General features: G+C 45.6%; 1 protein-coding gene across 10 annotated transcripts in view; it reads right to left on the reverse strand.

Moving 5' to 3' along the window:
- Window positions 1–16,709, reverse strand: part of TBC1D5 (TBC1 domain family member 5) — a 586,162-nt gene that overhangs the window by 138,575 nt on the left and 430,878 nt on the right. For all 10 annotated transcript variants that reach the window (XM_025287205.3, XM_025287148.3, XM_044938556.2 and 7 more), the window contains one exon: window positions 5,070–5,176. In XM_025287205.3, the coding sequence (XP_025142990.3) occupies window positions 5,070–5,176 (107 nt within the window). The remainder of the gene's footprint in view (window positions 1–5,069; window positions 5,177–16,709) is intronic.

Raw genomic sequence — 16,709 nt, forward strand, 5'->3', positions numbered from 1 at the left:
AATGTACTGTATTTCATTTGTAATAAGTCTTTGTGATAAGGTTAGCACTCAACATACAACACAAATAAGAGAGGACCAAAAAATGAAAATGACTTTGCTTATGTTTCCGTATTAGAATTTTATTTGCTGAAGGGTAAAAGCAGATTTGCAAAATTCACAGTTAACTTAAAACAATAGTTTTAAACCTTTTATTCCGAGCCCTTACTGCCTTCAGGAAGGAAAGAACATCTGGTTATTTAAGGAACACAATATGCTCACATTCTCTATGACTTTTGTTTCTAATTGGGTTTTTAAATTTTTTTTGGAATTTGAACAACTAGTTAGAACAATGTTTTTTAATCCCTTCATATTTTTCAGACTGCCCTCCTTCCATCCCCCTACTTCATTTAGTGGATTGCTTTTGGAAATCTGCTCAGTGATTCTAACATAACAAAAGACAGGAAACCATGAATCCAGAGTGTGGTCTGAAGAGCGAAGAATAGAAACCACAGGGTAAGGTGAACGGAGGAGAGGGCGCTACAGACATCTGATGCCCAGTCTCTTCACACATTTGACCACACTGCAAGTAGTTCCTGGGTCACTTACAAACACCTCCGTTTCACTTACTACAGATGCACATAAACACCTACTACTATAAATAAAAGAATCTACATGAGAAGTATCAGTAACTAAGACTCTACCATTTTTAAAACTAATACAAGCTACATGTCTCGGGCAGGAAGGAGGCTGAAAGACCTGGCTGGGCTCTGCCCCTTGATCTGCTGCTGACAAGCTGCACGGCCTTGCCTAGGCCCTCAGCTCCACTCTCATCCTCAGCTCGCACACAGAAGAAGGTGGTCAGACTCTCTTGGTTCTTTGCAGTTCTGGAATTCTCACAGTCTAAGTGAAGTATACTGACTGGATTCTTTGTTGTATCTGCTTTGTTCCATGGTATTTGAGGGTAGTAACAGGTTTTCAAATAATTCTGTCTGATAGCAAACTAAGGAACTAGATGTCCTTTAACTTCAGACTTAGGGTCTCTTCACTGTCTTGATAAAAATGGCAGCTGACAAATATACCACTGACCAGGGTTTCTGTGGAATGTGGATATGGTGAAGGGAGGTGAAAACAGGTGAGGTGAGATCCACCCAGACTAGAGTCAGCATTCAATTTACCACTGTTTTCTTAAGAGCAACCACTGCAGGACACAAGGCTAAAGCTGTCAAATGAGAGGATCATGAGGAGAGATAATTGATAAAAGATACAAGCAAATCACTAACCTACGATTCATTGATTATGCAAATCGCTAAACTAAGGTGCTGAGGGCACTCAAAGGGAAAACACCTGCTTATCTGAGCCTGGAAGGGCTTCCTGGAGAAGGGAGAGCAGATGCTCGGACTCTCAGGACGGGGTGAGCAGAAGCAGGGCCTGGAACCGCTCTAGCTGGTCTGCACGCCTGCAGGCAGCTTGGCCCGGGGAAAGCCACATGGCCTTAATCCCTCTGCACTGAAAAAGCAAGAGGAGAGAGAACCCGCTCTGCCCGAGTCGGAGCTTGGAGTGAGGACCAAACCAAGCATGGCAAAGGGCTTGGAGGCGTGGAGGAGTATGAGCCTGTGGTTAGCTTCCAGGCCCCTCATCTCAGTCTGCTGCGATGAGACATAGTTTCCCGGCAAGGCCTACATCTGATGGAGAACAAATAACAGCCCAGTGTCTCGAGCCCTACTACAGTCTGTCCTCAACTGAGCAGTCTCCACTGGGACTGAGGGCTAGCGGGAGGACGAAGCGCTCCTCTGAAGGCTGACGATGAACCAGGGCGGCCCGGAGCTGCGTGTTCATTCCTGTCTTACTGTGTCTGTCAGCAGTGCTAAGCACAACGGCCTCGTGAAGCTGGGACATGGGGAGCAAACACCTGCCCTTCAAACCTCTTCTTTGCACTAGCTTACAGAGATCTGCCTCTGTGTATATACTCACTCTGATTTAAGTGCTCCATTGCTGCTAATACACAGGAAACATCGAAAGCACTCTGATGTCTGGATTTTCAGAGGATGGGGTGGGGTACTAGCAACACCTGTTCCTCCTCTCTTTATTCCCTCCCAGGAGATCAGTCCTGGGTGTTCACTGGAAGGACTGATGCTGAAGCTGAAACTCCAATACTTTGGCCACCTCATGCAAAGAGCTGACTCATTGGAAAAGACCCTGATGCTGGGAAGGATTGGGGGCAGGAGGAGAAGGGGACGACAGAGGATGAGATGGCTGGATGGCATCACCAACTCGATGCACATGAGTTTGGGTGAACTCCGGGAGTTGGTGATGGATAGGGAGGCCTGCTGCTGCTACTGCTAAGTCGCTTCAGTTGTGTCCAACTCTGTGCGATCCCATTGACGGCAGCCCACCAGGCTCCCCCGTCCCTGGGATTCTCCAGGCAAGAACACTGGAGTGGGTTGCCATTTCCTTCTCCAATGCATGAAAGCGAGAAGTGAAAGTGAAGTCGCTCAGTCGTGCCCGACTCTTAGCGACCCCATGGCCTGCAGCCTTCCAGGCTCCTCTGCCCATGGGATTTTCCAGGCAAGAGTACTGGAGTGGGGTGCCATTGCCTTCTCCAACAGGGAGGCCTGGCGTGCTGCAATTCATGGGGTCACAAGCAGTCGGACACGACTGAGCGACTGAACTGAACTGAACTGTCCATGGCCTCCTCTATGAGTTCATAATTGACATGAACTACATATCTGCTTGGGGAGTTTTAGAATATATGTGTAAACTTTTTTTTTTTTTTTCCCACTTGTGTCTTCGATCTTATTATATCATTAGAAGTCAGTTCTTTATGGTCAAAGGCTGCTCTGCATGGGTGGGTTATCAGAAGCAAAGTAATTCAACGCAAGAGAAGACTAAGACTCAGGAAGCATGGATTTCACCAGATGACAGGATGTGTGGTAGGAGAGTCAAGACTTGAACCTGTGTCCAGATTCCTAGCTCAGGCGTCTGGTTAGACCCAGGAGCGCGCCCTGCAGCAGGCCTGCAGCCGGCAGCAGCACCGAGTGCCGTCGGCCACCATCTGACACGTACCGATAACATCAGTGGCCAGCCCACACACGCTCAGCGCAGCCCCCGCCTCGCGGGCTGGCCGTCTGAACCCCCGTAAAATGCTGTGGCTGCCTTTATTTTCCCTTACAGACGTCACCACGCAGTCACCGGGTTCTCAAAAGCTTTTTCAACATGGCTCCATGCCCAGCTTCTCATGTCTCAGAAATACCAGTTTAAGGTCCTAACTTTTGGACACTTACCTTGATTGTTTTTACTTGGTAAGACCCTGAATGTAAAAGTGAGGAATACTGTTTTCTAGATACCTTTTTATGCTATTTTTTTTTCTCTTAAACCTTACAGAAGAATTTAATGCTTGTAGAACTGGTTTCATCACTCTCCCTCCCTCCCTCTCTCTCCCTCCGGGCCTCAGCTGCGGGTCTAGTTCCCTGAGTAGGGACTGAACCCGAGCGCCCTGCAGTGCGCTGCAGTCTTATCCACTGGACCACAAGGGGAGGTCCCTCTACCACCTTCTTGAGCTCAAAAGCATTCTAAAATCACAGATTCTGCTAATAACATTGATTAATTTAGTATCAGAATTCTGCAACTATAACTGTAAATGGTTTCTAGGAAGGACAACCATATTTAGCTAGGAAAAAACAAGATGGATGGTTTACGTAACAGATTCATTTCTCCTTTCAATTAAACCAAACAAATCACACAAATGGATAATTCAAATGGCTATTTTAGCAATTTTTGTCCCACTCTGTATGACTGATAATTCCCAGTGCTGAGCAGACAGAATTTACCATAAGTCTGTAGATCAAAACTCAGATACCTCATTGACCAGCAACTTCATTCTTTACTCATTTTATAGATATGCCACTAATCTTGGCTATTTCATATTAAATATACATACACATACATACACATAAAAAATATGGGACTTTATGTTTTTCATAGTCTGACTCCTAAACCTTACCAGAAAAAAGATAAGCTACCTATGTATCAGAGAATTGATGGATTATGTTTCTGATACATAATGAAATTTTGTGCAGGAGAAATGATATAAAAATTGTGCATTTCTGAGAAAATGGATATAGGCACAAGAAAAACAAAAATTTAAAACCAAGCTCAAAGGTTGAGGTCAACAACTGAGGCAAGGACAGAAATGTCTCAGAATCAGGATCATGTTGGACTCGGAGGCCCACATCGATCAGACAGCGCCCTGGCAGTGGACCCGCAGACAGACTGACTCAGAGACAGTTGCACCGCGGCCACCAGGACTGCAGGGGCCCTGCCAGAGAGCCAAGGGAGGGGTTACCACCCGCCGCCCGGCTTGAGGCCTCCTGTCCCAGGCTCCCTCTCTCAGGCTCCATCCAGTATTTCTGTTTGGCTCTGAAGCATCAAGGATTCACAGTTTTTGTTTTTTTTTTAGATCACTTAATGTTCTTATTTTCAAGAAATATAACATTAGTTGTAAAAGAACCCACTTTTTCTCTGGAGTATAAAGAAAATTTTGGTGACTTAAGTGCAAATAGAGAAGTCAGTATTAAATTCTTTTTAGATCTTTCCTTCATTAGGTTACTCTTAACCCGCAAAATAAGTATACATTCATAATATGAAATAACTTAGTATTTCATTACATTATAAACTCTTACAAAACGCGTGTTTTTTTAGAGCTCTAATGTCTTGGTCTTCACATGATCCTCACGGTTCTACTAGGGTCAGTTTTGGCCCCGTGTGGGAAGCTGATGGTCACCAAGTACGGTTCCCAGCAGAAGCGGGTGCTCAGCCACGTCCTGGGTTCCCAAGGGAGCAGGCGAGCAGGAGGCCCTTCTGAGTGACAACAGAGCACGCTCCCACCTCTCAGCCGGCGTCCTGAGTCTGCCCGCTGAGCTGCTCGCCCACCAGGCACGGGAGTGTTGGCCTGTGACTCTAAGGCAAATTCTTTCAGCAGGTGATTCATCTGCCACTACGCAAATTTTACATCACGAATCCTTAAGAGTAATGAGGAGACGCCAATTTTTCATCCCACTTAACACTGTGCACATCCCGCTTGGGAAGCTTACCTTTGGGTCCCGAAGGAACAGAGCCTTAAGAATCAGTGAGTGAACGTCCCCGATGAGTGGGTAATGCATCAGAAGGCCAAGACAGGTCTGGTAGTTACTGGAGATCACTAAATAGAAGGGAAAAAGTAACTGAGAAGCAAGCCTGTTTCAGGTATCTGTACCAGTAAGAGAAACAAAATAACAACTTAGGTTCAAAGCAGGTAAATCAATAACTCAGCTGGTTCGGATAAAGGGAAGCTGGAGAAGGGATCATTGCCCAGCGGCCTCCGGAGCTGCACACTGCGCCACGCACACACTCCAGCACACAGGCCCCAGCCTCAGGGCGGTACTGGACGGAAGAAGCTGAGGTGTGTGCGTGCAAACGCGCCATTTTTATGGCTGTATTTAAATGTCTCTACTTCGCTGCTTGGAAATAAGGAGCAAAAATCTCATGAATGGGAAATGACCAGTTTAAAATTCTCATGAAGTATTATTTACCATGATTATTATACTTTGCAACTTATATATACTCCATTTATTTTGTGTATATATAAATATTACACAGTTCAAAATTAAAGAGAATACAATTTCTTCAAACTATTTGTTTTTCTAAAGGTAACAAGGGATTTAGCAAAGATATCTATGCAGCATTTTCTTGCAGGAAAAGTGTCAAAATCATCATGGAGAAGCCTAACTATGTTCCTTGGACCGACATTTAGGCTTTTTCCCCCAAAGCACCCTAATTATGGAGGCAGTTGTCCGCAGCCTTCCCTGCCGGCCTGTGGGAACCGCTCCGCTCCGCGGCCGCCCGTCTGCCGCTGCCGCCGCCGCTGTGCCCGTCGGCGGCGCTGGTTTTGGGAGCCAGGCTGACGCCTTCGCAGCACGACTGTCAACAGACTTTACAGCTGCAACTTCCTGTGGTTGCAACTGAATCCTTTTTATTAATCAGAATGGTTAGTTGAAAAATATTCCACAAGAAAACAACTGTAATTCACCAGAAACAATACAAGTCACAAAACGATGTTTTATGATCAGAAATACCCTTGGTTCCTAGACTTCCTTTTTTCCTTCTTCTGTGGGAAACATCATTCCTTGCGACAGCTTCCCACCCCACCCCCGTTCCATGAACATTATGGAGAAAGGAGACAGGACCAGGCAAAATGAATAATTATAATCTATGGAAGGAGCCACTTTATCATCTTCATTTCCATCGCTGATCTGACAGCTTGTAATTTCATACATCTGCTTTCATTTGTAAAGTACTCACTTATCCGACCCTTTCTGTGTCTGTTCAGACTCTTCTTTCCTTAGTTGTTCATTTTATCATATTCATACTCAGTTACCTGTTATCTTTTTTACTGTAGAATCCAAAAACCTAGGATATTTAGAACAGTATAACATTTTCATGTATAGTTTTCTTTGTGATCAAACAAATAAATAAAACTTGGATAATCGATTCGTTTTATAACTCATATATTTTCCCAAATGCTATGATTATATATTAGTCACTGACCCTAGAAGAATTGTTGTGTGTTTTGTGAGACAGGCAGCAGAGTTTAATGTAAATGGTTCTGGGCTCAGGATTCAAAGATCGGGCTCTCCTCCTGGGACTCCACTTGAAGACCTCCCATAACACTGCCTGGAGAGTAAATGACATAATCTAAGGGACTGATTTATAGCAGCTGCTCAAAACTTGTTGGGAGTAACCTCTCTGAGCTCAAGTTTAGTCATTTAGAAAACAACTTTCTGATTTAAAAGAAATTTACCTGCCTACCTCACTCATTCCAACAGCCATCTGTTGACTATCTCATCCATGACTGGCTCTATGTTGGGAGGGTAAGCAGAGAAGAACAAAACGCCGTCCTCCCCCTGAAGAAAGCAAAAGCACAGCAGGGCTGATGCCTACCACAGGGAGCTGTGACTGCCCTCACCTCTAAGGCAAGAGTGGCCTGCAGATGCCTTCTTCATTAGGCTCTATCCCAAAAACTTCACTTGCAAATGTGATTCCCACGGCAGTCTAACGACAAGGGTACAGTTATTATCCCTGTCTACACAGCCATGAAATTAAAAGATGCTTACTCCTTGGAAGGAAAGTTATGACCAACCTAGACAGCATATTCAAAAGCAGAGACATTACTTTGCCAACAAAGGTCCGTCTAGTCAAGGCTATGGTTTTTCCAGTGGTCATGTATGGATGGGACAGTTGGACTGTGAAGAAGGCTGAGCGCTGAAGAATTGATGCTTTTGTACTGTGGTGTTGGAGAAGACTCTTGAGGGTCCCTTGGACTGCTAGGAGATCCAACCGGTCCATTCTGAAGGAGATCAGCCCTGGGATTTCTTTGGAAGGAATGATGCTAAAGCTGAAACTCCAGTACTTTGGCCACCTCATGCAAAGAGCTGACTCATTGGAAAAGACTCTGATGCTGAGAGGGATTGGGGGTAGGAGGAGAAGGGGACGACAGAGGATGAGATGGCTGGATGGCATCACTGACTCGATGGATGTGAGTCTGAGTGAACTCCAGGAGTTGGTGATGGACAGGGAGGCCTGGTGTGCTGCGATTCATGGGGTTGCAAAGAGTTGGACATGACTGAGTGACTGAACTGAACTGAACAGATGAGGAAACTGATTCTTGGAGACATTAAATCACCTGTCTGGATCACACGGTGATTTGGTGCTGAACCAAGATTTGTAATTCAAAAGTCTAGTGGAAGAGTCAGGGTTTTATTTTGAAAGGCCATTGTTTTGAAAATCAAACGACACAACAGATGCAAATAATCACTGAAAACAGAAAAGTCAACTAATATTAGTACTCTTGTGTGCTGTGCTGTGCTTAGTCGCTCAGTCACATCCAACTCTTTGCGAACCTATGGTCTGTAGCCCACCAGGCTCCTCTCTTCACGGGATTCTCCAGGCAAAAATACTAGAGTGGGTAGCCTTTCCCTTCTCTAGGGTATCTTTCCAACCCAGGGATTGAACCCAGGTCTCCCACATTGCAGGCAGATTCTTTACCGTCTGAGCCACCAGGGAAGCCCAAGAATACTGGAGTGGGTAGTCTATCCTTTGTCCATGGGATCTTCCCAACCCAGGAATCAAATTGGGGTCTCCTGCATTGCAGGCAGATTCTTTACCAGCTGAGCCACCAGGGAAGCCCACAGTAAGTGTGAATAGCTTGGAAGAGCCGCACAACCCAGTCTCTAAAGCATCTTGACACAGGCACTTGTTTGGAGGAACTAGGGCAACAGTCCTATGTTATTACAACTTGAGAAAACTTGAAACTATGAGAAGTTATAGGTTTTACAAATACAAATACATTTTATAAAATAAGGATGGTAAACAGTGTATTAACATTCTTCTTGCATAACAAATGAGGGCACGAAGGCTCTTCCTCCCATTTCTCCCATCCATCCACCCATCCATCCGTCCACTGAATGTAACGAATGCTACCTCAGCAGTTACTAACTCCCGGGCCAGGCAGCAGCACTAGGGACGTGGTGGAGAATGAGTCTGAACTCTGAAAGGTGGCAGAACATGCTACCCTGAAGTATGGCTGTAGGTAGTTCAGGATGTGCCACCCCACAGTAGGCCACTCTGGTATATTGATTATTTTGAGCTGAGGCACTTGGAATCAGCAAGTGCAGGGAGAGGCTTTCTCTGAACTCCCCTTACCGTTAACTCCCATAAATGCTCGAAAAGGAACTCAGTTGTCACAAGTCCATCCAGACAAACTCTGTCACAAAGATACTTTCCATTCATTCTTCTCAGGGTCAATTCATCTGTCCTAAAATTCATTTCAGTTCAGTTCAGTCGCTCAGTCGTGTCCGAGTCTTTGCGACCCCATGAATCACAGCACACCAGGCCTCCCTGTCCCTCACCAACTTCCGGAGTTCACTCAAACTCACGTCCATTGAGTCGGTGATGCCATCCAGCCATCTCATCCTCTGTCGTCCCCTTCTCCTCCTGCCCCCAATCCCTCCCAGCATCAGAGTCTTTTCCAATGAGTCAACTCTTCGCATGAGGTGGCCAAAGTATTGGAGTTTCAGCTTTAGCATCATTCCTTCCAAAGAACACCCAGGACTGATCTTTAGAATGGACTGGTTGAGAGTCCAAGGGACTCTCAAGAGCCTTCTCCAACATCACAGTTCAAAAGCATCAATTCTTTGGTGCTCAGCTTTTTTTACAGTCCAACTCTCACATCCATACATGACCACTGGAAAAACTATAATTCATTTACTCTCCCCTAAGAGGGCTACACTCCCCTCTCCTGTCTCTATTAAGTTGGTATTTAATCCTGAAATTCAAAGCTATCTCTTTGAGGGTCACTGATTATCCCCCGGGTATCTCCCATATACACGTGACATATATGCGTTAATCAACTTTCTTGTCTATCTTTTATTAACTTTTGTTAAAAGAATCCCAGAGTAAAACCTAGACGGGCATAGGTTAAGTTTCCCTTCCCTCCTGTCCCCTGCTTTCAGATAATGACATCTCTAATTTACTAATGAAAACTTGTATTTCCAGAGCATTTTTCGTTTGTAATTATGTGCCAGAACTGTTGAATAACTGAGGCCAACTTAGCATATGTAAAAGAGAAAAATGCAAGTTTTTAACAAGAATAATAGAAATCTGATAGGATGAAATTTTAGTTTTGATCTTTATAGTAAACTTTTCCTGAACCTGAAAAACTCATCCACCACACTGTTCCTTCTCCAGTGTTAATTCAACCAGAGCAGAACAATGACACAAGCAAAAGAATGAAAAAAAAAGAAAAGATTAAGCTTTGCTATGTACCTGCGATTGCAACCAAGGATGTATGTGCTTTACTGAGATGATCATATTCTTCAGCTTATGAATGTGGTATGTATTGCATGGATTGATTTGCAGATATTGGAAAATCCTTGTATCCCTGGGATAAGTCCCTTTTGATAATGGGGCACGGTCTTTCTAACGCACATTAGATTGGCCTGCCAGGGCTCTGTTGCACTCTTGCCTCTGTGTCTAACGCACATTAGTTTGGCCTGCCAGGGCTCTGTTGCACTCTTGCCTCTGTGTCTAACGCACATTAGTTTGGCCTGCCAGGGCTCTGTTGCACACTCTTGCCTCTGTGTTCATCAGTGATACTGGCCTGTAATTTTTTGGCAGGATCTTCCTCTGGTTCTGGTATCAAGGTGAGGGTGGTCTCATAGAGAGAGCTTGGGAGCATCCCCTCTTCCGCAGGGTCCTGAAGTAGTTTCAGAAGGACAGTGCTAACTCTTCTCTAAATGTCTGCACACGCACACAAGGATGCACATGCTTTAAAGGGCCGAAGCCACACACTGAAGAGCTTCTGTACGGAAGGCTAAGACAAAGGTGAGTGGCATCTAGGAAAACCTATGGAATCTGAAATTGGATGATCTAGATTAGATCTACATCAGAATGGTGGCTGGTCATTTACTGTGTGTGAATCTAGGCAAGCAGCGTAACTTCACTAAACCTTTATTCCTCTCATTTATAAATAGTGCTTACCCTACCTGCAGGGCTTCCAACAGAACGGCAGGGACGTGAGGTCGTGTGCTTCCCCATCTGGCTTGTCTACTGCTAAATAAACAGGACTTCCTTCACCCTCGTGGCTCAGCTGACAAGAATTTGTCCGCAATGCAGGAGACCCTGGTTCGATTCCTGGGTTGAGAAGATCCCCTGGAAAAGGGATAGCCTACCCGCTCCAGTATTCTTGGGCTTCCCTTGTGGCTCAGCTGGTAAAGAATCTGCCTGCAATGCAGGAGACCTGGGTTTGAACCTTGGCTTGGGAAGATCCCCTGGAGAAGGGAAAGGCTACCCACTCCAGTATCCTGGCATGGAGAATTTCATGGACTGTATAGTCCATGGAGTCTCAAAAAGTCAGACACAGCTGAGCAACTTTCACTTTTACTTTTCACCTGAAGCAGAACTGACTTGGCTGCCTCTACCTTTAAATGGCCTACACCTATTCTGGAATGGTTCTATGGGAGCTGGTTTAAATAGTTTCTCCGTAGTAACAAACAAAAAAATAATGAAGACCATTAACTCACATATAAGTCAAAGTTAACTGTACTTATAACTGAAAAATTTTGAAGTGAAAGATATTCAAATTATTTAATTTCATATTTAGATATACCTTCCAAGGCAACAAGATGGGCTAAGAACTACTATTTCTAAATTTTTGTAAGTCATAAGCACAAAAAATGTGCCTGGCAACTTGCCATGTGCAACTACACCCCAGCCCTGAAGCTCAATCCTCCACCCATACCCACATTACTCATCTTACTCTCGTGAAGTTATATCGAAGTTTTTGGTTAGAAAAATTTGTTGTTTTCGTTTTTATAGTATATCATAATTACTCTTTTTTCTTCTACAGCCTCTTTTCTTTCCTGTCGTTTATAACTGCTGCCTTTACATTTGCTTTGTTATGTATATACCTTTGTGCTTAGTCACTCAGTCTGTCTAGTGGAAACTTTGCTTTTTCTAGTGGTCATGTATGGATGTGAGGTTGGACTGTGAAGAAAGCTGAGCACCGAAGAATTGATGCTTTTGAACTGCGGTGTTGGAGAAGACTCTTGAGAGTCCCTTGGACTGCAAGGAGATCCAACCAGTCCATCCTAAAGGAGATCAGTCCTGAGTGTACATTGGAAGGACTGATGCTGAGCTGAAACTCCAATACTTTGGCCACCTGATGCAAAGAACTGACTCAATGGAAAAGACCCTGATACTGGGAAAGATTGAAGGCGGGAGGAGAAGGGGACGACAGAGGATGACATGGTTGGATGGCATCACCAACTCAATGGACATGAGTTTGAGTGAACTCCGGAAGTTGGTGATGGACAGGGAAGCCTGGTGTGCTGCAGTCCATGGGGTTGCAAAGAGTTGGACACAACTGAGCGACTGAATTGAACTAAGTCAGTCATGTCCAACACTTTGTGATCCCATGGACTGTAGACAGGCTCCTCTGTCCATGGTACTGGAGTGGGTTGCCATGCCCTTCTCCAGGGCATCTTCCAGACCCAGGGATCGAACCTTGGTCTCCCGCACCACAGGCGGATTGTTTACCGTCTGAGCCACCAGGGAAGCCCCGGCTGCTGGATAAATGCTGGTTAGAAGAATGTATGTGAGGCCTCTCCATCCTCGTGGACACAGAATCAGGTAGCCACCGTGTCTGAGGGGGACAGTCATCATACTCTCGGGAGTCTGTCGCTTGTGCTAGTCAACAAGTTGGCAAGTTTGGAGGCTTCTGTCCTCACAAACTCACTGTGATGTGAGACAGTGAGCTTCTAGAATGAAAGAGGCTGTAGTCTGGCAGCTTGTGAGCTACATCCAGCTGGAGAACTGTTTAACTAGCAGTATTTAAACAAATTTTTGATTTGTTCCTGATATTTAAAAATGAGAATGCTCCTCAGGAAAATGTGGATTTCATAAAAATCTTAGGAGCTGGTAACCCTGGTCTGGCATTCCCGCGTGGCAATAAGCAGCCGACGCTGCACGGGCGTGCCCTTTGCAGGGGGCTTGGCCCTTCCCTCTGCTAGGGCTCTCTCTGCTCCCAGCGGTTGGACGCCACTTGTGACTGACTGTATACAGTCATGTACACAGTTAAGATGAACTTAACTCCCACAGTCATATACACCTCCACTGTTCTGTCAGTCTGGCTTTTCTCCTGAGGAGACTGCTCGCGAGGTCCCGGGTCTGCCGCCCTTCTGAGGATGCCCTTCACCTCTTGCCTGTGTGGTGTTCCTGTTCCCCAGAGCGCTGAGCTGCGTCTTTCTTGCTTCATGCCCTCAGTTTGCTGGCGCACATCCCTCCAAAGGCTCTGTGCTCCCGAGATGAACTTTTTAAAACCTCTGTTTGAAAGATTTGGACATTAGTTAACAGTCTGGTTAGGTAGAATTCTCTAGGTTGGGAATATTTTTCCCTCAGGATGTTGGTACCACTGCTGTAGAGTTTCTTGGTTTCCAGCTGGAAAGCCTGAGACCATTTCAATTCCTAATCCCTTCTGTGATCTGGGTTCTCTTCTCCTCCCCCACGTCTTGCTCTGTAAACTGATGATGGATGCCTTGGTTTGCATCTGTTTTCATGTGTGATGATGGGCCCTTTCAGTCTAGAAATTCATGTTCTTTTGTTCAGCTAGAGATTTCTCTTTGTATCTTTGATGATTTTCTCCTTTCTACTCTTCATTTTGAGTTTGTTATTCCTTCCTTTTTTTTTTTTTTTAAAGAAATCACCTTAGATAGATGTTGGATCTCCTGGCCTGGTCCTCTTAATTTTCTTTATTTTCTGTTTCATGTACTTCTTTCTGAGACATATTTCCACTTTTATATTCCAGACACCTATTTTTATGATATTTTAATTTTTAATTAATTTTTCCTTTGAATTATGTATTTCCTAGATCTCTGAGAAGTGTTCTCCCTGCCGCAAAGGCTCTGTGGCCTCCAAATTGGTTTTTTCTGGCTGTGTTTTTTAGATCTCTGCTTTCATTTGGATGCTCTCCTCAAATGCGTGGTGTTTGGGGCTCCCTGCTCCCGTGTAGGAGTGGGGAAGTATAAAGATGTCTTGAAGCCAGCTGTGTGTGCATGGGTGGGTGGGTCTGTGAATGCTGAAGGTTGACCAAGGTCACTCAGGTCATCCCTGAGCCTCTTCTCTTGTGCTAACTAGATTCCTTCAGAGAACATTCTCCCAAACTCTTCCTAGAGGGAGACAAATTGGCTTCAGAAAGAAGGCCAGCGGTTCAAGGTCACTGAAATTCCGTGGGGCCCTGGCTCAGACCCCCTTCACTACGCTGTCCACAGAGGGCAAATCCTGAAGGCTGGAGATCTGCATGTCTGCTTCTTAGACTTTTAACCAGTTCTTCTTTTTCAGTCTTTACTCTTTCCCTCCTCCTACCAACTTCCAGAAGTACCTAGCACTGCCAATTTGCACACTTTTAGAAATTTTATGGGTTACTTCCTGGCTTTCTCCATGATCAATTTTGAATTTCGCTTTCCTGGACATGCTAAGTCAGTTATCACTCACCCATCTGTTTCTCTGCTTCCAAAACCGCCATAATTTTCTTCCTAATTCTCTGCATCCTATGGGTTTATGCTATTTCAATAGGGTCTCACAAGCAAAGAAGGCAAATGCAGGATTTTAATACAGCATCTCATATCTGATATCCTTGTCATTTTAATGGCACTTCTACTGAGCACCTGGCAAGCGAACTGAAGGAGAAGAAGGATCTAGGTGGGGAGGCACCTGCATGGAGAAATGGGGAACTAAGCAGCTGGGAGGCAGAGATCACCATCTTCCTTTCTGTCTGCATCAGAGAGCATGGCCCCCGTCACCCTGCAGGACTGTGTACATTCTCCTTTGGTAGCAACACAGGGACATGGGAGCTTGAGTAATTCTGGGTAAGAGTCCGGCGATGCATGCAATTTTGCTTGCTTTTGCCCATAAGAGGTGTCCTAGAGTTCCTGAATCCACCTGTCATATTGCTTTCTAGGGCAAGAGAAAACTGTGGAACAGGAGTAAGTGCGTGGAAGGTAAAGATTATGGTACCAGGATATAAGACCACCTCTTTAGTTTCATTCAAGGCCAGAATGGGTTACCAATTTTGAACATGGAATAGAATTTGACTAGGAAATTAATTCTCCCTTCATCTCTCTATTCCTAGAGCTGTATAAATTATTTTGAGGCAAAAACATAGACATTAAAACGACAGTATGACCCAGGAGAATCAATATGACCCAGGAGAATCAGTATGACCCAGGAGAATGTGCCCCAAATCCCAACACTGACACCATCGATGCTAGACGGACGCAGAACAAGAATGTCCTGCCTTGCTGGCGGGGGTGCAAAGCGGTGCAGCCCTTCTGGAAGACAGCCGTGTGTTTTCCAGGCAAGGAGCAGGGCACGGCAGTTAACTTTGTGTTTCCAACTTGACCGGCCTAAAGCATGCCCAAATAGCCGGTAAAACATTATTTCCGGGTGTGCCCATGAGTGTGCAGCTGGGAGAGACGAGCCCTGGACTCAGCGGACCCAGTGAAGAGATCCAGCGTCGCCAGGGAGGGGGCATTATCCTGTGTGCAGGGAGCCTGATGGAACAATAAGCAAAGAAGGTGGGCTCCTTCTCTCCTGGAGCGGGGAGGTCCATTTCTCCTGCCCCCAATACTGGAGCTCCAGCATCTCAGGCCTTTGGATCCTGGTACTTACATCACCAGCCACCTGCTTCTCAGGCCTTCAGATTTGGGCTGAATTATGCTGGGAGAAATATCAATAACCTCAGATATGCAGATGACACCACCCTTATGGCCGAAAGTGAAGAGGAACTAAAAAACCTCTTGATGAAAGTGCAAGAGGAGAGTGAAAAAGTTGGCTTAAAGCTCAACATTCAGAAAACGAAGATCATGGCATCCGGTCCCATCACTTCATGGGAAATAGATGGGGAAACAGTGGAAACAGTGTCAGACTTTATTTTTCTGGGCTCCCAAATCACTACAGATGGTGACTGCAGCCATGAAATTAAAAGACACTTACTCCTTGGAAGGAAACTTATGACCAACCTAGATAGCATATTCAAAAGCAGAGACATTACTTTGCCAACAAAGGTTCGTCTAGTCAAGGCTATTGTTTTTCCTGTGGTCACGTATGGATGTGAGAGTTGGACCGTTAAGAAGGCTGAGCGCCGAAGAATTGATGCTTTTGAGCTGTGGTGTTGGAGAAGACTCTTGAGAGTCCCTTGGACTGCAAGGAGATACAACCAGTCCATTCTGAAGGAGATGAGCCCTGGGATTTCTTTGGAAGGAATGATGCTAAAGCTGAAACTGCAGTACTTTGGCCACCTCATGCGAAGAGTTGACTCATTGGAAAAGACTCTGATGCTGGGAGGGATTGGGGGCAGGAGGAGAAGGGGACGACAGAGGATGAGATGGCTGGATGGCATCACTGACTCGATGGACGTGAGTCTGAGTGAACTCCAGGAGATGGTGATGGACAGGGAGGCCTGGCGTGCTTCGATTCATGGGGTCACAAATAGTCAGACACGACTGAGTGACTGATCTGATCTGATCTGATGCCATTGGCTTTCCTGGTTCCCAGCTTGCAGATGGCGGACTGTGGGGCTTCCAGGCCTCTATAACTGTGTCAGTCAACTCCTGTAAGGAGTCTCCTCTTCTCTTTCTCTTTCTCTCTTTCTCTCTCTCTCTCTCTCTCTATATATATATATATATATATATATCTATCTATGTATCTATCTATCTATCTATATATATATATTTTTTTTTTCTACTGGTTCTTTTTCTCTGAAGAACCCTAAAAGCAAAGGCTTCCACTGACAGGCCTCATGGGCAAACTGCCCTCCCCACAGCCGCCTGGTGCCGAGCCGGTAAACTGGACTCCCCGAGAGGTGCTGCAGTCAGGGTCTCGTGCCAACGCTCTGGTTATGGCCTTCCGCGCATTTCCGTTAGGTCTCCTCAGCTGAGGCATTGGCCAGTGGTCCTCTGCAGATGCCTCTGCCAGGGCCTCCTGATGGTGGCAGGGGAGGAAACCACGGAGACCCTTTCCCCCCAGTGAGTGAGCACGCAGTACTCTTCCACCCCTGGCCTCTCCGCCTCCCCAGTGGGGTCCTGGCTTAGAAGGGAGAAGGGGCTGAAGCTGTGGAGCAGGGAGGGCCTTCAGGGCAGGGA

This window comes from Bubalus bubalis, chromosome 1, assembly GCF_019923935.1.
Source record: "Bubalus bubalis isolate 160015118507 breed Murrah chromosome 1, NDDB_SH_1, whole genome shotgun sequence".
NCBI lineage: Eukaryota > Metazoa > Chordata > Mammalia > Artiodactyla > Bovidae > Bubalus > Bubalus bubalis.